The sequence below is a fragment of the Sebastes umbrosus genome, chromosome 5 (genome assembly GCF_015220745.1).
Source record: "Sebastes umbrosus isolate fSebUmb1 chromosome 5, fSebUmb1.pri, whole genome shotgun sequence".
Taxonomy (NCBI): Eukaryota; Metazoa; Chordata; class Actinopteri; order Perciformes; family Sebastidae; genus Sebastes; species Sebastes umbrosus.
In genome coordinates, this window is record NC_051273.1 from 6,673,831 (window position 1) to 6,696,091 (window position 22,261).

The following is a 22,261-nucleotide window of genomic DNA, read 5'->3' on the forward strand; positions in this document are numbered from 1 at the left end:
AAAGCTCATAAAATGAAATGAAAAGGAAATATCTAAATGTCAAGTTTTTGATGACACAAGGATTTTGGATATTTGAAGAGGTTTACAGAATTCCCTCCTAATGTAGAGGTGCAATATAAGTGAAATTGGCAATAAAGCTTTTATTTAAAAAATATTTTTTTAATTACTTTATTAGCAAATGTTGGGAATCTCATTATGATTTAACTCTAACTGCATCTATTTTTCATTACTTGAGTACATTTTACTGTTAATTTGCTTACTTACCTGTAAAAAATATTGAATGAATTTAATTTATACTGGAGTATTTTTCAATTGTAGCTGGTATTTATAATTCTACTAATCAATGGATTTGAGATTCCACCACTGCACTTGAATCTAACATGCAACATGGGGCCTTTACGCCTTTATTTTGGCGAATCCATCCACTTCCGGTGTCATGTGCCCTTCAGGTGTTGCCTGGCAGCTCAGGAGGACTTCCTTGATACAGTCTGTGACTGAATGCAGGATAGTAGGTCAACAGTAGATGTCACATAGAAGTGGTGTACATCATCTGAAAGCTGGGAACATGAAGATTAATTTGAAATGCAGCTTAGCATCATGTATCAAGTTGTTCTAGTCATGAATCATAAATAAAAAAATAATAATAATTAAAATGAATTGTGAATGTGTATAAGAGCATAGAACTTGACGATATAAGTATATGGTCTATGCTCTCTTATGTCTCATAAGTTGTTGCAGCAATTTTTGGGTTGATACCATTTGTTACACAGATTTGGTGCTAAATTTAACAATTTTTTTTACCACTCAAGAATTGCTAAAAAAAAAGAGATCAATAATCCCTCGAAAATACCACATTAAGACATCAAGACCGCGAGGAACATCATAGAAAAAGCCATGCTGTGATTCGGTATCAAAAACTTTTGACATTTTAAGACTTCTACCAGAATTGCATTTTTCGTCAATTGTATGGTGAGCACTTCGAGCACACTTCTGGAAACTGCTCAGAAACCCCCTTATTGTCAATCTACCTAGGAAAGCCATCCATCCTCTGAATGTCCTAGGTCTCCAGTTTGTGGATGTAAAGTTCCATGAGGCTGTGATTATCCTAGAGGTCACCACAGGTCATTTTACACAGTGAGGTCAAATTATAAAAAATGGTCTTACTACAATGAAACAGCTACTATGGGGATTAACATAATCACACTTAATTACTATTGGGCTTATTGGATCCACACGAGTCTCAGCTTTACAGTGATACCCAATTTATGTAATTACAAAACTGTTTGGGGACCCCAGTATGTAGAAATATTCAAATACACCATTTTAGAATAGGCGAAAATAACACAAATACAGTATATGCATGCAAAAAAACTGGGCATGTCTGTAAAGGGGAGACTCGTGGGTACCCATAAAACCCATTTCAGTCTTGAGGTCAGAGGTCAAGGGACACTTTTTGAAAATCGCCATGCCAGTTTTTCCTCACCAAAATTTAGCCTAACTTTGGAGCGTTATTTAGCAATCTTCCCGACAAGCTAACATGACATGGTTGGTACGAATGAGTACCTCAGCCCGCAACAACCTTCTGAAAGACAGAATGGTGGCGGGCCCACCGGCAGGCCCTCGGAGTTTAAAGTTACAGATTTGGTTTTATCTATTTGTCTTGGGGCCTTTTTTATATTGTTACATTATTTTTACTCCATGGTATCTCAAAAACAAATAGTGCATGTAGTAGGCTTATTATGAACTCCACCTATAACCTGCATGCTACAGTTAAACTTTGTGTTGAAGTAAACCAAAAATTGTACCTTTAGTCATGAGGAATGTTAAAAGAATAATATTAAAGTTTATTTGGCATAAAAAAGATACAGTGAAAAAAGAACTTGTACATATATCATTAATACTCCCATTATACTCCAAAATACCAGAATATAAAATTAGTTTGTTCATCAATGCAAAGACGTCAACATTTAACATTCAAACCACGAAAGACAGACAGAGATCCTCCTCACATGGCCGACACACTGAAGTCCAATCTACAAATGCACATTTATTGTCACTGAGGCCTGTTTAGCTGTATCAGGAGGACTGTGGTGGAAGCTTGTCAGTGTGCACCGTTCATAAAAAGCTCTTTGTTTTGGCTGTTTAACGACCAGTTGAAAGGCTGCTTTGTGCAGCACTGGGACAGAATGTGCCTTGTTTCTGTCTACTTGATAGGCTCGGCGGCGGCGGCGGCGGCAGCGGCTGCAGCTCCCTCAGTCTTGGCCTTGTTCGATATGGAGTAATGGTAAGCCCTCATGGACTCCTCAACCTTCTTGAAGTCAGGACGCTCCTCGTGCCTGGCGAGAGGGAGGAGGACAGACGTTTGAAAGGTTGTGGTTAAAGGAAGACGATGTCACGAGATCTGAATCTGAAGAAGTCACAGTGCTGTCTGACGCTGACAGATGCAACATGTTACAGTATTTGATGCATTGTCTTTATTTCTGACTGAGGAAAATAATGTCCTCCAGCCACAGCAGTACCTGGTCATAGTACAATTAAAGTGGCAGTAGTTCATGTACTACTGTCACGATATAGCGCTAACTTTTTTTAATCATATTTGCTCCAATCTTGCCTACTTCAGCTTTAACTAACTAAGATGCACAAGAGTCATACGATCACTTCCTTACTTGTAGGTCCAGCATTCTTTCATCACTGCATACATTCGCTCTGGACATACTGTTGGACAATCCATGCGGCTCCCACTATCAATGAAGCGCATCACGTCCGGTCCTTTCATTTTCTACACCAAATTGGGACACAAAAAGAGCTGTAATTAAAGTTAACATGTACAACTGATGGATGACTTTTTGATAGTGCTCTGCAGAAACACACTGTACCTTGTAAGGTTTCCCTCCGTAGGAAAAGGCCTCCCACATGGTGACGCCAAAACTCCACACGTCACTTTTACTGGAGAACTTGTGGAAGTTTATACATTCGGGAGCGTACCACTTCAGAGGCCATTTACCTGCAGTACGAGCCTGGACAACACAACACGTATGACAACAAGCAGTAGGTCGATGAAAGGCAGCCCACATCAGTATTGATCGTTTGAGCCAACATACTATATTTAAAGATGATAGGGATCTGGGGAGCCATAAGGATGGGCAAAGGGTGCAATAAATGGTAACTGTCACATTGCATTACACAAAACCTCATTAGAACAATCAGTCTTCTCTGTTAAAGGAGCACAATTATGAACTGTCTACCAACTGAATTGAAACACAATTCTAATGGAATTAATTAATAGAGGTATTAAATCATGGTTAACTGAAAACATTGTTCTTTTTCTTTTCTTTTGCTATTTTAACTTTTTTTTTTAAAAAGCCTCCTGTTGACAGCTGTTGTTAATTAGCATTTGGCTACAAACACTAAACACAGTGCATCTAGTCCTTATGCATAAATGTATGTTACAATTCAAATGCTACTCTGATGTCCATATTAAATAAACTAAACTTAACTAAAAGGGTGCTGCGAATTTGTCAGCCGATTAGACTATTGTTAGGCTATTAAATAGGCGTTATCAGTCATTATAAGTCCCATAGATGTGGGGCAATAGGGGCCTTCTACACCTACTAGTAGGTTTTATCATCTATTCACATGGTAGATCACCAAAAGAAAGTATAAAAGTACACGACAGTGTCCGTAGTAATTATGACAGGAGCAGAAGCAGAAGTGAGGCGCTGTATAGACAGCATAAACTCCATAAGGGGTGGAGGTCGGGGACGATGGAACACAGGGTTTTCACCCAGGAGACCGAAGTTCGCATCCTGTGTGGAATCAACAATATGTAGTTGCGTTTGTGTCTGTAATTATTTTAACCCAAAATACGTGAAGTATAGAAGTTGTAGTTTTGTTGCCTAAACCTAAAGAAGCCTTTTTGTTTGTGTTCAAAACATGACGTTTCATTCAGTTTTATGTGTTAGAACGTGTTGCTTTTAAGTTTCACTTTCACTTTTACAATGTAGTAGGCCCCTAATGACCCACATCTACGGTGCTTATAGCGACTGATAACGCCTATTTAATGGCCTGATAACAGTCAAATCGGGTCCAGCTGTTCAGTTCCACATACAAAAATGAGGTGACGTTTACTTTAGCTACATTTTATTACATATAACATTTTTAAATCTATCAAAACAGAAGACATAAGCAATACATATTGGAATACCTACATGTACAGTATATACTAATATTATTAACAACTATATAAATCTGCACAGCAAGAGCGTATAAACTAAACTGTTGATTCCTTTCTTTTTGTGATTGAGAACAGGCCTTTCACTTCATTTTGATGTTAGTTCATAATGTCACGCGTGTCCGATTGGTGGAGATGAACATTGGGGATCGGTGGGGTTGCCAAGACAACAACAAAAAAATCAGTATAGGGTGAATATTTCTCAAACAATGAAAGTCGTGTTGAAAACTACAGTATAGTACTCAGTTGTTTACTATTTCCCTGGAGTCAGGGATTCATGGGACTTATTCTGATCCCATACTCCCTACAGATGTAGGTCAGTAAACCAGTAAAAGGGAAATCAATTGAGTGTTTAGTTTGCACAGAGCTGGTAACACCTTGGGTTAGCGTGTGTAGGGGAGCTCAGCCATTCCCAGAAAAGCAATCAATTTAAGATAGGCTATCTGTTTGTGTTAGCTGCAATGCTGATAATCCCTATGTGGTTGTGTCACTTTGTTTTGCAGTGCAACTACTTGATTAAAATCTGGCGATGTGTGTAGGCTACCTTGTAATAGTTGTCTTCTGCTCCGAGGGCCTTGGAGAGCCCAAAGTCACTGATTTTGGCGAACTGTGCTTTGACCAGCAGGACGTTACGAGCTGCTAAGTCTCTGTGCACAAAGTTCTTCTCCTCCAGATACTTCATCCCCATCGACACCTGGTGCATCAGGTCCACAATGTTCTCCATAGTTACTGTATCCCTGTGGGGACAAAAACACTGAGCGTCACAACAATCGAAGAATGTTTTTCCTTTTAGAAATGTTGTTTTTCTATAGCAAAATCAAGGGTCTGAGCATCGATAGTGTTGTTTGTCTCTGATTCCCAACGTTGGGGTGCTACATAAATGTGAGGAGTCACAAGATGATTAAAGAGATCAGAAAGAAGAAACACAAAAATGTTTTAATCTAAAAAAATGTGTTTTTTTTTCTTGTGAAATACTGGATACTTTCACCACTTCAAATGAAACTATCTGAGAAGGAGAATCACTCGTTAACATAAGGTAATGTCCAGAGACATTTATATTTATATTTTGGCAACTGAATACGCTGTTTTTTTAATGGTGCTGCTGTTGTTTTTGAGTTGTATTGGATGTTTTTAAGGTGTGGAAGCTTTTTAGGTTTTGTTGTTTAGTCATTATTGTTATTGATTTTAGTGCTTTTTTTGTATTTTGCTTGTTTTCCTTTTGTTTTTTTGTTAAATTTTTTGACTTGTTGTCATTTGTTGTTATTATAGTCATTCGTAATATTGTTGTTGATTTATTTTTTGGTAGTAGTTTGTTTTTCTTTTGTCTTTTTTTTTGCTTTGATTTTAATTACATATTTGTTTTTACATTGTAATGTAGTGTTTTGTCCGTAGCCAAATAAATAAATAAATAAATAGCGTGGTCATCAGTAGACACCATGCAAAAAAAGAAGAAGATTGTAAACACCCTCTAAGACAAAATTGTGATTTGGGGCCATATAAACAAAGAATGACTTTAATTACAGTGTAGGGTAATTTCCTGACTAAGCATGATATAAAGTGAGAGGAGCAACTGTACCAAAATCAATACTGATAATGGTTATTTCTAAATGATCAGAGGCTGGACATATGCCTATGTGCTTAACTCACTTATTGCTGGAGAGGAACTTGTTGAGAGGCCCTGCGGAGGCCATCTCCATAACCAGCATCAGGTTCTCAGCGTTACACAGACCCAGCATGCGTACGATGAAGGGGTTACTCAGCTGGTGCATGATCTCTGCCTCCCTCATCATCTCCTCCCTCACCAGCTTCTCGTTATCACTCTTCAGCACTTTGATGGCCACATCGATCTGGCCCCTGACAGAAGACAAACAAAACACATTTTGGAATAGCACAATTTTCTCATCCCAACTCGTCATATACCGGAGCTTTGTCAGACCCCTCTACGTAGTTTTTTCTGTCGCACTAAACACTTGCTTAACGTCCCCTCGGTGTCACTTCTTGATCGAAGTAAACATATGCTTAATGTTGTGAATTAAACAAAACCACTTGTTAAGGATTAGGCAACAAAACCACTTAGTTAGGTTTAGGAAAAAACTATAATGGTTGGGCTTAAAATTACTACATTTTTTACAGTGAAAATGTTACTGGACGTTGTACAGACGAGACACAAACAGTCAGCTGATTGTAAAGTTAAAGCGAAACATCTCCTGGATGACAGCCCTGTGTTGTTGGACCCATCCACCCTCACGAAAGGGTAGGCTGTGCGACAGTATTGAACACTGGTGGCCATGACAAAGCGTCAGTATTTGACGCCCCCGGGATGAACGTCTGCAAAATCATGTAGCATCTGGAGGGAACTGGGTTTAGTAGTAAAATTTTGTCCTCACGAATCAGTCTTGAGGACTCCCTTCTTCACGCAGCCAAAGTTCCCGGAGCCGAGCTCCACCTCGTCGATCAGCAGCTGACTCCTCTGGATGTTGAACCTCCTCACTTCATTGGGGTTGTGATACGGGTTGAACCCATTGCAGTCCATCGGCAGAACCTCTCGGTCTGCAGGCACAGTGGTGGCCGGCTTTGAGGTGGGTGCAACCGCTGACAAGTGAAAGTACAAACCACATGGGGTTAAAATGCAGTGTTGACAGGCTTTTAAGTGCTGTATATGCTATTAAACTGCTGGTAGCATTTTCAGAAGGATCTTCCGTAGGAGTTTTTTTTATTTTTTAACCGAGTTTATTTAAATTAGAGTTTGCTGTGTTGTGTGTGATTGTGTGAGTTTGTAAATGCTGCTGCAGTAAATGTAACATACATACAGTTTTAAGTTGTTGTTTTTTTCTTCTTTTTTTACTTTATTAAGAAATTTCGATCTAGTTGTTACATCGAGTATACATGTTACATTTGTTTTCATTATCAAAATTATAGTAAATATATTTCACTATATAAAAATAAAAAATAAATAAATTATACAACAAATAACAAAATGTAGGGAAAGGAAAAGAATAATAGTAATGATAAAATAAATAATATAATAATCGGGGTCTGCTATAGAATAAGAGTAAATTTGAAAAGTCTAAATAATGTAAGATTTTTTTGCCAATTTATAATTTTTGAGTTTTAAGTTTTCAATAGTAGTAAAATCTGTTTTAAAATCAGTATCTTTGAAAAATACTCAGGTACTTTACTTGAACATTTCCATTTTATGTTACTTAATACTTCCACTGCACTACAGTTCAGACAGAAATATTGCACTTTTTACTCCACTACCTTTATCTGACGGGCTAAAGTTACTAGTTATTTTTCAGATTAAGATTTCAAATGCAAAATATGTGATTAGTATACAAAATATTGTGCATTGTTACAAACTAAAATCAGCTTCCCCTCCACTAGCTACAACATTAAAATGTTGCTCATACATAAATGCAACCGTAATACTTTTATATTAATATACTGTAATATAATGTACTTTTACTTCTGATACTTTAAGTATATTTTGCAAATAATTCACCTCTGTGTATATATTTATTACTTATCATTATGCATATACATACTACATTCCTGTTTACATTCAGTTGATCCATTTGAAATACTGTCTACCACTAATTTACATTACTTATTTTATATTTATTTATATTTATAATTAAGCCCTTTATTTTATTTACTTGCAATATTTTATGTCTTAGATTCTCATTTTGCTTTTACTTGTGGGATTTTCCTTTTTTATATAGATAAATTATTGAATAAGCATTGTTCAAGGGAACCTGAGACCAGCGATTTTCACTGCCAACAAACACTTTGTTGTAATTGTTGTGCATCTGATAAATAAAGAAACTTGAAACTTCTGTATTATTACTAAGATTTTCAATGCAGGACTTTTACTTGTAACAGAGTATTTTTACACTGTTATATTGCTACTTTACTAAAGTAAAAGACTGAATACTTCTCCCACCACTGATTGTATCATTGTTTGTGTTTTGTGCTGTTTTGCTTGTACTTCCTGGTTCAGTTTTGTGTATTTTAAAGGCCCATCTAGTGACAGACATTGCAAACTTGCTTGGGCTATACCATCCCTGTTGTGTGGTGTTGGTTCATAAACATGTCCCTATAAAAAATCTACTTTAAATGAAAGTTATTTTGGTGCAAGTGCATATAACAGAGAGGCTGACTATGGTTGTACTTCAGGTGACTGACCTCGAGGTGGCGGTGTGTATCCATTTGCGCCTTGTCGCCTCTGAAAGAGTCACATTCAAATTAATCTCAGAGAAAGAAAAATATGCTGATTTAAACAGTGCAGGATGTTTTCAGTACTCACTGCTACAGGAAGATCTGGAGTCTCTGAAAGATTATAAAACAGATTAGATTTATATCAACAATTTCAGTCATAGGTGTAATGAATGTTACAAATAACCTACAAACATGAACTGTAAATGCAGTGAGTTTGTTTTGTTGATATGACTGAGAAAAGGAAATAAGATGTTCAGTACTTCCAGCAGCTTTTCCGTTAACACACGACTCCCCAAGAATAGTCACCAGGCCGTCAGCTTTCATCTTCAGGTATTCAACCAGCTAGAGAGATTAAGATGATTTTAGGAAAAAGAAAAGGGCCATCAGCTTCAACACAGGCTATGCTTAAGGCATAGGCCATATAGGCGGTCGCCTAGGGCGCCACTTTCCGGGGGGGGGGAGGGTCGCCCTCTAAAAAAAATTAATAAATAAAAATGTTTTTTTTAATTGCTGATTGGTGCCCTCCCTCATTTTCTGTATGGAGGTAACAAATGGACAAAGAAATAAAGAAAATAAGAAATAAAAAAATACCCTTTTCACCCCTTTAACTCTCTTTCTCACACTTTTTCATCTGCCCAGCCACACTTACTTGTTAATCAAAGTAACATGTAGTGAAACTGGCTAAACACTTTTAAGCCAACAATATCAGGGACCAATTGTTTATTTATATTATAATTAATACAGTTATTCATGAAAATAAAAATCTTAATTTTTGTCTTAAAACCATTGTGTTGCGGTTTATGTGGTAGGGTTAGGGTTTTGGGGGGTTGAATCCTAACACCGCTGGGCCTAACCCTCGCCTGGAGCACCAGAAGGGCTAGAGCCAGCCCTGCTTCAACATAATTAAGACAAGAGGATGATGGAGGGTCAACCGACCTGCCAGATTGTGTCAAACTTTGTTCCCTCTGGCATGAAGTATTTCCCTGATTTGTCCTGGAGGACCTGGTAGTGGTACACTGTTTTCCCGTACACCATGGAGAGAGCAAAGGAACCCGACTCCTCTCTGTCTCTCACTCTGACAAACAAACAAACAGCGTTGCTTAAAAGCTGCATGAAGACCTTTGACCTTTGGTAGACAAAGAGAAGAAAAGAAGAGATGCAAAAACACATCACCTTGAGCGACTTACAGAAACTTGCCGTCCGGTTGTGCTCCAGAGTAAAGCCGCCGTTCGCCTTCCTGCCGTGTGATTTTACCGTGATACCAGGGCATCTTCTCGTGGGCCGTGGTGGCGATCAGCTTCTCCAGCTGAGGAGCTTGACTGATGATGGCCTGCTCCATGGCTTCTCCCTGAGCAGAAAACACAGACGCAGAATTCACACATTTAGACTGATAGACTGATTACTGTGCAGGGTTGTATCCTGATATACAAAAAACATTCAGCAACATCTGTAAAAGTTTGAAACATTTAATCTTCAGCAGTACATCGTATTTAATAAGCTTTTGAATGTAGTGGAGTAAAACGTATATTTCCTTTTGAAATGTTTAACGGAAAATGGAAATACTCAAGTTAAGTACAAGTACCTCAAAATTGCACACAAGTACAGTGCTTGAGTAAATCTACTTAGTTACTTTCCACCACTGCTAAGAGGAGCTATTGCAGAGAGAGGACTGTGATTTTTCTGACTCCTCCTGGTCCCTGCTGGGAGTCCACATACATCTGGAGCCAGTTTGGCTGTGGAGCAGAAGCCCACCAGTGATAAAAGGCTACTGGTCCCAGTGTGTGTCTGTCTGCAGCAGGAGACAAATCATAAAACTACAGGATTTTGGATTGAAGTCAGACTTCAGAGGGCCAGACCTCAAGCTGAGTAAACAAAGACACTAAACAAATGAAAAGGTGCAATTTCCGAAATCACCTGCAGATTCGGCCTATTGTGTGTGTGTGTGTGTGTGTGCGTGTGTGTGGGTGTGGACAATTTTCTCTGCAAGGGTCCGTGATGAAGGCACGTTACGTTCAGATTTAAACTTTGGAAAATTTGAGTCTTTTATCTTTAAATGTGTGAGATCATATGATCACATGAAGATGTTTCGTCATTTATTACGTTTGCTGGTTAAAGAGTCAGTCACTCTTTCCATATACTCTCTCTCTCTCTCTCTCTCTCTCTCTCTCTCTCTCTCTCTCTATATATATATATATATTTATATATATATATATACAAATGTCCATCAAACTATCAAAAGTTTTTGAAAATATCACAGCATGGCTTTTTCTATGGTGTTCCTCAAGGTCTTGGTGTCTTAATGAATGAACGACAACAAAAAAATGTTTTATTTACTTTGAATGTACAATTATTTTGCACTAACCACATAACGGTTGTCTGTGTTTGCATTAGGTACATTCTTGGAATACAATTTGCAATGTGCAAATACTCTTGGCACTTTATTCTATTCTAATTATTTATTTATTCCTTTATTCTTTTATCTCGTCTTGTTTTTATTTTTATTCTTGTATTCATTGTTTTTATTGCGAAGATTTTTAATTTTAATCTTGTACTTTTATTGTTCTGCACCTCCCCATATGCCACCTACTGTGTTCCCTCTGTCAATGATGATTGTGCAGTATGAATGTGTGTATATGTCTCGGTGGACTGCAGAAACTGAATTGCCCTTCGGGGATAAATAAAGCTCTCTGTATCTGTATCTGTATTAATGTGGTATTTTGGAGGGATTTTTTTATAATTGTTATCAATTAATATAATTAAAAGTTGTTAAATTTAGCACCAAATCTGTGCTTGGGTTGATACCACCAAATGGTATCAACCCAAAAAATTGCTGCAACAACTTATGAGACATAATAGAGCATGGGGATGACCATCATATACTTCAATGTTCTTAGGGTTAGGGTTATACACGTGCACAGTTTATTTTAATTAGTGAATTAGTTAATTAATTCATTAATTTGTATTTATTTGTAATTTATGAATAGAATAACTTGACACAGTGCTGAGCTGCATCTCAAATTACTCTTCATGTTCCCAGCTTTCAGATGATGTACACCACTTCTATGTGACATCTACTATTGACCTGCTATCTCTCCCTAAAGACCCGCTATCCCCCCTAAAAAAGACAAATACGGGTCTATTGAGGGTCTCAGAGCGTTAACCTAATTAGTTACATTCCACCACTGGAACCGGCCCCTTAATTACTAACTGCATCTCTAGCATATACTGTCCATATTGATTATGGTACAACAGTACCCAACAGCCTCAGCAGAGCCTCACCTCCAGGTTCCAGGTCTGCTTCACGTACTCCCTCAGCATGTTCTCTCTCAGGCTGTCGAACACGCCGGCACGTATCGCCGTATCCGGGGGGCGCAGACAGGGTTTCCTCAGGGTGCACACCAGCCCGTCGGGGTCTTTGCTGTAAAACTCACAGAGCTCTGCGGGCCCACAGTGAGGCTTCCCTCCTGTGAGGCAGTAGGTCCCGTTGAGCTGCTTATCCACGGGGTAATGATGAAACTCCAGGTTCCACACAAGAGACAGGACGTAGCCGCCCAGACTGCGGAGACACTGCCGCAGCAAGAAGATCCCGTCGGCCATCCCGGCCAGCTTTAGGTGCTGCTCGGCATCTGAGCGGCTGATGCTGCCGTAGTAGAAAGGCAGCTCGCCTGCCGGGTCGATGGACATGGTGAGACTTGGGAGAGACTTTGGCGTGGACTTCTGGATGTAGACAGTGGAGATTAACTAGAGAGATAGAAAGGGAAAGTTTTAAAAACAAGTTTTTAGGATTATGCTGGTTCAGTAGCCCAATATGTGACCTCTGACCTTTCAGCCTTCTAGCCCCCACCTCCCCTCCACTGTCTGCTCAAGCTACCCTAATTTCTCATTAACCAAATTATAAAACAGCTGTGGAAATACAGTTTGAAAATGGACAACATCCAATGCTTTTCCAAGAAAGCAAAAAAAACATTATCCTGAGAGCCTCACCTCCTCTTCTTCTCTTCTAAGCTATACTGAGAGAAATGATTTTTGAGGACTGTCAACTCTACACAGACGAGCTGTGAGGTGCCATGTGTCTGGGTGAGATATTTAACATGAAGCACCCCCACACACGTTGAGACTGCATGAAGCTTGCAGACTAACAATCTGGTGACAAAAGCCACAACAGGAAGTTGCAGTCCGCCCTCACAGTCTCCTTTCTCCAGCATCATTGTTCTTCCGTTGAACAGGTGCTTTTTGGTTCTAGATCATTCCTTCTGCTTTTAGAGACTTAAGTTTTCCTTTATGGGAGGAAATGTACCCTACTACATCTTTAAAACAATGTGATGTATCTGATATAAGGTTCAGTAGAGGTGTCTGAGCTGAGGAGGTGACGTAAAGATTGAAATCAAGCAGGTTTTGACTGTTGAACAGTTATGTGATAGCAGGCGGAAAATGCCTGTTAGAGTTCAAAACAGAAATTGACAGAGACCATAATACGTTAGCTCACACCAAGCAGAGAGGACATAATTTAAATATGCAGACAGGCTTGTAATAAGGATTGAGATTTTATAATAAAACTACAAAGAAATAAGAGGAAAAGATTAAAGGTAAAACCATTTCTACCACAGTGTGTTGGAAACTTATCAGTCTTCGTGTTAGATTTTATAATCTCCATCAGTTTATACGGTCTTTGTGTGAATGGAAAGTGTGTTGATGGGGAATTTTGTAGGTTGATGGGGAAAGTATTCATCATTGTTGAAGTTAAAGGTCCAAGATATTCCCTGTTGTGCTGAAATGACTAGAGATTTAACTGAATAGTTACAGAAAATGAACTTAAGATAAACTATTTTTCATAATTTATTTATCGTCTAAGTCATTTATATAAGTCATATATACTGTATGAATGGAAAAGCACACACTTGACGGAACCTCAACAGTTTGACATCTCTCTGTAAGAGTCAAATTACTTTTTGTATTTAAGACCTCGCGTTGTCACAAAGTGTAAAAAATGAGTGAAAACCTCAGCTTCCTGGCTACAAACCTGTGATGCTGCCCACATCAACAGTGGACAACCGAACAGAAACACATAGTTGCCACAAGACACAAGACCCACCACAACAAAGACCTGCAGCCCCGACGATGTGGACAGACGGATACCTCACAGACAAGCTGTGACATCACAACAATGCATAAGTGCTTCATAAACTACACCTATTTGTGTGGCGTTTCTTTATTCAATATAGTTCATTTTAGGTGAGACTAAATGTACTTTACATGGGTTTTTGTTTGCACTTCCAACACTACTGTTGTTTAATTGAATAGTAACAGGAAACAGACTATTTAACAGCAGTGGGTAGAATTGGAGCAAATATGATTAAAACAAGTTATTTTTATAAAATGGTCACTATATCCTGACAGTAGTGCATGAGACAGTTAATCTGTTAGGGCGCGGAGGAATCTTGCAAATGCCATTAGGAGCTCTAGGAGGAGGCGGATGATTACTTCAAAGATTATCCGTCTCATGCACTGCTGTCAGGATATAGCGACAGCTTTATCAACCCAGTCTCACAAGAAGGCGTATAAATACCACGACATGACACGGACATTCCGTTCATCATGAGAACGCATTTCAGCGTTTTCGCGTGTCATTTTTACGCCACACAAACATCCTCAGTTAGGTGTAGGCAAGAAAACCACTAACTTATGTTCAGGCAAGAAAACCCCTTAGTTAGGGTCAGGGAAAACGTCATGGTTGGGCTTAAAATAAGTAAGTAAACTAAGTAAAACACGTACAGAAACAATTACAGAAAACAAAAAAACATGTGACAATCGTCACTAACGTAACTTACAAAACAAAAAAATGGTCAACAACAGTCTCGAACATGGGTCTCCTGGTTAAAAGTCTGGTAGCATTTATAGGCAGATGCATTTACTTTGCAGTCAGTACAGGATACGTGGCATACAAAAGACACGCGGAAATCAAGAAAGGTGTAGTTATTGCACGCTTAACCTCTTGACATTTATATGCCTTTTCATGTTAACGGACTGGTTTTATAAAAAATAACTTTTTACTATATTTGCTCAAAGTTACCGACTGCACCTTTAACTTAACTTAATTTAAGATTAACTATTTTGATAATTGATTAGTCATTTAAAGAGCAAACACTTGCTGGTTCCAACTTAGATTATAAATTGAATATCTTTCAGACTGTTGGTTGGACAAATCAAGCAATGGGAAGACATCAGCTTGAGTTCTGGGAAACTGTGATTGGCCTTTTTTAACTATTGTCTAAACAATTAATCGGCAACAGATTCATCAATAATGAGAACAATCAAATAATTATTTGCCACCCTAATGTCCTGTACAACATGGGTTTTCTGTTGATATTGCAAATTTCAGCCAAGATACAATATAGAGATGAAAATAATCCTCTTCATCTCTGTTTTCCATTGTTTTTCTTTTACATAAATTCCCAGTAAACACTGAACAAGACAGATAGCAGTGATACAAATTCTAAATTCATCACAGACTTCAGTAATATTTTTTTTAACAAACTTAATGTGAAAGAGAAAGTGGATTTCATTAGAAACCAACAAACCCTCCAAACACACCGTGACAAGAACATTCGCCTCACTGCTGTAAAACGACACGATCAAACTAACCAAAACATTGACAGGTTTCCAACAAGACGTAAAAACTTCCAACTACGACAGCAGCCAAGTCTTTGCTCAACTTGTGTTCTTTTCAAAATGTGATTTATATGGCTTTTCTACTTAACTTGCATATTATGAACCACAAAAGCAAAGAGTGGAGAGAGATGAGGTGACACATGACAGCTTTGAACCCAAAGTGTGTTGACTATTCTCATCAAAAGATACTTCAAAAGACAGAAACCAACTAAATGAAATGTAAAAAAAAAAAGCTTAATTGTGCATAAAAACATACTTTTACAAATGAGGTGTTGCAGAGTGAGCAGATAGTGACCCAGTGAGCAGTGGAAAAAGTGCTGTGAGTCATTCTGTTTTCAACAAGAGGAGGAGTACATAAGTGACACACGCCAAAATCTACAGGCCTGAGTGTTTGTTTTCCACAGAGAAGAGTGGTTGAACTCTCTCTGGCATGATTTAGGTCCTCTGGGACCCCTCACATGCAAAGTAAATGTAATTAAATGCAAAACAAAAACCTCATCTTCTTTGTTATCAAACAGTTTTTGTAGAGAAGACTGTTCCAGGTCAATCACTCTTGATGTCAGCGATGGAGAGCTGATATTATCATTCTGATTGATCCTAATAATGAAGTACAATAAAAGCTCAGGCATACAGTTTTCTTACCCAGTAAAATAGTTATTGTGATAAAGCTCAGCTAAAATTAGGGTGTCCAGCATTCAAAATTGTACTCAAGTAAACATGACTATAAGCAAACATGTAGTAAGTACAAGTATTGCAACATGTTCTTATCCCAACTCGTCACACAATGACGCTTTGTCAGACCCCTCGACGTCATTTCCAGTCTCAGTAGACATATGCTTAATGTTGTGAAATAAACAAAAACACTTGCTTAGGTTTAGGCAACAAAACCACTTAGTTAGGTTTAGGAAAAAACAACATGTTTGGGCTTAAAACTACTATGTTTGTACAGTGAAAATGTGAATTGACATTGTGAACACGGGACATGAACAATCAGCTGATTGTAACGTAACGCACAGGACAGCGGTCTCCTGGATGAAAGCCTTGTGTTTGTTGGACCCAAGCCTCCAGGAAGAGCGCCGGTCGCCAGTTATTTTAGTGGCCCAACGATGGTACTACAACTTCTGTGTCGGTCACGTAAATCAACTTCCCAGTATGAACACTCTAATAGCCCTTATTTACATTATTAGGTCCTGAAAGTTGTAAAATGCACAAATAGCCGAATCCGGAGTTATTTCCCTTCATCCTTTCATGTTAATGAAACCCAGACCGAGGCTGGAGCGAGGGCTGGGAGGCGGAGTTAGCAAGCCACGACGACAGTGTGACGACTGTGGCCCCGTGACCGAGCCATGTGACCGAACGGACGCTACTGCACCTGCTCCATGGGCCCAATGGATGCGGAAGATCGACGGAAGATCTGTGTATTTTCCACTCGGAAGTCGAGCCATTTTGGCATCATGCACCACTGAGCAACTTTCATAGGAATGAACGGGGCCCTGTCTCCAACGCTGTATCCAGTTCTCTTAACCCATCCATGCTATTGACGTGGATGGGTTTAAATACATAGTTCATGGAAAGCTCGGTGCGGTGGCGCTAGAGGAAAAATCAGGGGATCCCCAAAAGTCAGCAGGATTCATCCTCTGGGGATCAGGAATATCTGTACAAAAATGTCATGGCAATCCATCCAATAGTTGTAGAGATATTTTAGTCCAGAAGTGGCGGACTGACTGACCAGCAGATATTACAGCCAGTAGGGAGGAAGTGGGAGTGGATGGGTGGGTCAAAAAACACGGGATTTCTGCCCAGGAGACTGCTGTTCATGTCCCGTGTGAAACCAAGAGTCAATGTTGATTTATTTGTCATGTAACTTCAGTACTTAAGTTACAGCACTTACGGTGTTATTTTAACCCAAACCACGATCTTTTCCTAAACCTTACGAAGTAGTTTTATTTTGAAAAGACTGGAAAATCGTGTCTATGTACACAAATCAAATAGATTATTTCACAAACTGCCGTGAGACTGTTTTGTACATTTCCATCCATAAAGCCACTAGCATGTCTACAAAAGTCAGAAAACAGTCTTAAAAAACAACATGTGTAGTATTTATGTACAGGATCAAAATTAGAAATATTACAGAGAATATAACGCCACTGACTCTAAATGTGTAACATGACACCCAAACATTTCAAAAATGTCAAGTCTTCAATAGCATGCTAACGTTAGCGTCAGGCTGACAGGATCAAGTAGGGGTCATGTAAATAGTGACCTCTTTATGTCGGCTTGAAAAGAGTGAAAACACAAAAGGCAAAGAGACTGAGCGGCTCATTCGTGCGGAGACATTTAAACTCTTTTGCTCTCATGAATCATACATGTAAATGCAACCATGAGGTCAGCAATTTAATTTGCCTCTAACCACTAAAAGCTGTTTTCTGTAGATTACGTGGTTCATATTGAATCAAGAGAGCATTCCGCTGATAATATACAGCTATTAAAAGTTATTTTAGGTCGTGATTATTTTGGTTGTGATATCAGGAAGTCAGCTCGTTGTTATGTTACTCAAAGCATTCCTCCATACACACATCAGCATTTGAGACCGTGTCCACCAACAGATAGTGTGTCCTTTAAACCCTCAGATATGAAATGATTTTCCACCAAACTGCCCTTTGATTTAGTGATGATTTGGGCCTAAAATGCCCCAAACTGAAGCTTCCTGCATCAATGGAAACAATTGACATTTAAATAAACAGTTTGCATGTGTTGCTTTTTCATGATACAGATTATAATAATGAGCCTGTTCTGCCATTTCCTTTATCATTAGGAACATTTTCTGCCACAAGGACCTCAACAGTTTTTTTCCTTTGTGTTAATAAAAAACAAACACCTGCAGGAAGCTGTTAGTGAGACTTCATTATAATGAGGCTTTTTGTGTCAATTGTGGTTTAATCTGAAACTAAATGTAACGTTCAAATTGTCTGAGAATGAACAATTTAGCACATAAAACCCCCTTTCTGCCGTCCAGACCAATATCGTCAGACCGCGGCTGGAACATTTTGCAGATATGCTTCAGTCCAGAACCAAAAATACATCCAGCAATTTCAAGAAATGTTACAGGCGATAAAAGACACACACACACACACAGACCTCTTTACCCATTTTTGGTTTTCTATTCCGAGGCACAATGAAAGCAGCTATTTATATTTTTGAACATGCAATCTCTACTTTTGTACACCAGTGCAACAATGCCTCAACCCCGGCTGTGGTGCACACACACTTCTTATTCCGTTTTACAGCTCAGACACAGCTGTGGAAAATATAAAAAAAACACCCATTTAAACTAGAGTTTTTTTTGCATAAATTCAAAAGATAAATAAGATTATAAATATCATAGATTATTGTAGATTTACAGACTCAATTTGGATTAAGTTACTGTGAGTTTTCTGTGCTGATTAAAATGTTATAACACCTTTTGAACACGCTGCTATTAAACTATTGTACACTGAACCAGGTGTAGTTTTGAGCATGTGGCATTTAATGAAAAAAAAAAAGAAAATTAACAAGTTAGATTTCAACCCATACTTTAGGTTTCTGTTGATATATTGCATTATTTTTAATATTTGTCCTCAGGCCAAGTCTTAACTTTATTAGATCATTGTTGACTATATCATCTTTTAGTTTTTTACATAGAAAATATGTAATCCATCAATACAAAGCACGTCTGCTGTTCAATCAGATATAACAATAAAACCTACTTACAGCACGTTTCACTGCTTCACCTCAAGTAGAAAGATGTTGTTGCTTTAGAGACAAAGATATATCTGTTGATCTGACAGCAGTGTAAGGTTCTGAGAACAAGTGGGGGTTGACACACACACACACACAGTGTCACACACACACACACACACACACATAGGCTACAAACACATACACGTACACACAGGGAAATGCATACACAAACCTCTGAATCCACCTATCAAGTTCTTCTTTTGTGCTCTTTAAATCTTGATTGACGTATTACAAACTGTAGCATACTGTGTCCAAATATACAAGCCTGATTAACTCAACATCAAAGAAATAGTTAGACATTTTGAGAAATACATTTATTTGCTTTCTTGCTGAGAGTAAGATGAGAAGATCAATACCACAAAAATATAAGCACTTACTACGTCTACTACGTTGTAAAAGTGAAAGCAAAACTTGAAAGCAATATGTTCGTTGTAAAACTGCACGAAACGTGACGTTTTGAACACAAACAAAAAGGCCTCTTTATGTTTAGGCAACTTGTCTAGGTTTAGGCAACAACTGACTTCCGCTTCTGCTCTTGTCATAATTACCACGGTCACTAGAGGTCGCTGTCGTCTTCTTTTATACCTTATTTCAGTGATCTATAATGTGAATAGATGATAAAACCTACTATTAGGTGTAGTAGGCCCCTATTGATCCACATGTATGGTGCTTATAGCGATCGATAGCACCTATTTAATGGCCTGATAGCAGTCTAATTGGCTGAACTCTCTGCCAGAAAGTGAATATACAGTGTGTATTTCCCAAAGTGTCAAACAGTTCCTTTAAATATCAAGCTTTGGCCAGGAGTTGGTTACCTTAGTTTAGCATACTGAGTGGAAACAGCTAGCCCGGCTCTGTCTGGTAACAAAATACACCTAAAAGCATGAAATAGACATGTCGCTTTTAGGCCCTGACACACCAAGCCGAGGGTCGGCCGTCAGATAGTTTTGAGTTTGGGGTCTTCTGTGATTGTCTGTCGGCCTAGTTTTCGTGGTGTGTCCCGCATCGTCGGCTCTAGTCTGCATAAGGTTTTTCAGCTGATTCAGCACGTTGCATCGGCGGCGGAACCCGTCGGTGAGAGAAATCACTCTGATTGGCTGTTCAGCTTAAACAAATCAGTGTACGAGAAGAGAAACGGACGTGAGGAAAGCAAGCCAACGAGTTAAGTCAAGAGGAAAAACACAGACGGCTCTTCTCATTTTTCATCTTCATCTCATCTGATCGTTCCAACACATGGATATTTTCACAACGACATGGCCATCTGGAATGAAGCTAAGTGGTGAGTGAGAGTGGTGTGAAAATGGTCGGCAAACGCCGCTTTGTTTCATGGTCGTATATCGACCATGAAACAAAGCGGTGTCTTCGGTCTTCCGGTTTCCCTTTTTGAATGATGAATACAGACTACCGCCACCTGCTGATGTGGAGAGTTATTTCATCTCACGCAGGCGCAGAATGTACGTGGTAGTTGGCCGTCGGCTGTAGTCTTTGAGGTGTGTTTGAGTGCAACTTTTTGGCCAAGACGAAGGCGATGCAACTGGTGGCCTTCGTCGCCGCTAGCTCTTTGATGTCGGCTTGGTGTGTCCCCAGCTTAAAGGTATCAAAATACACCAAACAGCATGAAATCGACATACTGTTTTTACACTTTGTGCGGTTTGAATACAACTTGTTAATTAGTGAGCTTTAAAGGTGCTGGTCGGCGGATGTTAAACTTAAAAACTTTATTAAATTTATCATATACGTAGAGATAGGCCCACATATATGAAATTTGACCTCTGCGTTCAACCCATCCTTATTAGCAGTGTAAGCCGGGGAGCAACTTGGTGTTCAGTGTCTCGCTCACACTTCGACATGCAGACAATAGGAATCAAGGGTTGAACCGCCAAGCTTGCAGTTACCAAACGACCACTCAGCCCACTGAGCTATTCATTCAATTCAATTCAATTTATTTTTATATAGCGTCACATCACAACAGAAGTTATCTCAAGACGCTTGAGCTACAGCCGCCCCACAGTGACCTGTTGTTGTCTTTGGACCTATGGTATCCTATAGTACACAGTGACCTGTTGTTGTCTTTGGACCTATGGTATCCTATAGTACACAGTGACCTGTTGTTGTCTTTGGACCTATGGTATCCTATAGTACACAGTGACCTGTTGTTGTCTTTGGACCTATGGTATCCTATGGTACACAGTGACCTTATAGTGGCATTAAAATACTTTTATGTGTCCTCATTTCTATGTGAAGTGTGTTACACTTTTTATTACAGAATAACCATTATGCCCACACACACACTAGACACCAACACCTGTGCATTAACCACAGTATACCAACAGCAGAGATAACAAGAGTAACCCCCTCAAACCTCCAGTAGTACCCACACACACATCCACTAACCCCCACCTCACTGGCTGCAGCTGCTTCCTTGGAGTCTCACATCAGGCAGCCAATCAGCAGGATCCCTCGCAATCAAGTCTGACAACAACAGACATGACAAAACCGGATAGGAAGATGTGTGCCTTCAAAATAAAAGCTGCAATGTTTCAGTCAGACCTAAATGATCTTAAATGGGTCAACAAGGGTCTCCTTTTAAAAGTACTGGAGCTGATTTCTCTGCAAAACAGCTGCCCTGCCAAGTTATAGAAAAGTTTACTTAAAAATAAGAACTGTATGTTGGCTTATGTTTTGACCAAATTTGCACTTGAATTGTAACCTAATAATATGAAATAATATGATTAAATGATGACATATTGTTATGATGACTAATTTGTTAAAATCTCTGGTTTAGTCAACCTTAGCATTAACTTAATATTGAGAAACTTAACATTAAAGGAAAAATAATATCACACTTGAAATGACAAATCATGTAAATACTCCTTCTTTATTAAAACATTTTGGTCACATCTAAGTGTTGTAATCACGCATACACACTGCAGTGTTGCAGATATTCTGTGTCTTCATTGACTACCACCTGGGCCCAGATAGGGAGTGAGTCCTGTCATGTGCAAGGCGAAAATAAAAATGATCCAAACCAAATTGGATATTGTATGGTGCAGCTATTGAAATGAATGAATAAAAAACATAGATTGAAGACAGTGTTTTTGTATTATCTGCATCAGTGATACACACATGGAGATTTAAATAAAGTAGAATAGGCTACTTTTAGCCTAATATGAAAAATGCACAGAGTTGGGCAGCAAAACACACAATAAACCTGCAGTAGGTACAATGGTTTTGGCATCATTGGGAAAAAACTCCATAATAACCTTTCAGCATATTGTAATTCAAGTGTTCTGGAAGAAAACCAGACTTCTGCACCTAGTCATGGCTCTGGTTTCAGACTTTAAAAAAATCTAGCCTGTGATG

The 22,261-nt window shown here is 38.8% G+C and overlaps 1 protein-coding gene across 4 annotated transcripts; it reads right to left on the reverse strand.

Moving 5' to 3' along the window:
• Window positions 1-1,818: 1,818 nt before the first annotated feature.
• LOC119489053 (tyrosine-protein kinase ZAP-70) lies at window positions 1,819-21,311 on the reverse strand. Of its 4 annotated transcripts, none has more exons than XM_037771190.1 (13): window positions 21,293-21,311; window positions 11,729-12,190; window positions 9,637-9,797; window positions 9,386-9,524; window positions 8,710-8,791; window positions 8,538-8,560; window positions 8,417-8,456; window positions 6,619-6,823; window positions 5,879-6,085; window positions 4,776-4,968; window positions 2,877-3,017; window positions 2,667-2,779; window positions 2,198-2,336 (listed from the first exon to the last, which is right to left on the reverse strand). In XM_037771190.1, exons 2-13 carry the CDS (start codon window positions 12,131-12,133, stop codon window positions 2,204-2,206), a joined length of 1,842 nt encoding a protein of 613 aa, XP_037627118.1. In that variant the 5' UTR covers window positions 12,134-12,190; window positions 21,293-21,311; the 3' UTR covers window positions 2,198-2,203. The 4 variants fall into 4 exon arrangements, with proteins under 4 accessions (XP_037627115.1, XP_037627118.1, XP_037627116.1 ...); XM_037771188.1 differs by lacking the exon at window positions 21,293-21,311 and adding an exon at window positions 18,869-18,992; XM_037771189.1 differs by lacking the exon at window positions 21,293-21,311 and adding an exon at window positions 12,434-12,571.
• Between the last annotated feature and the right edge of the window lie 950 nt (window positions 21,312-22,261).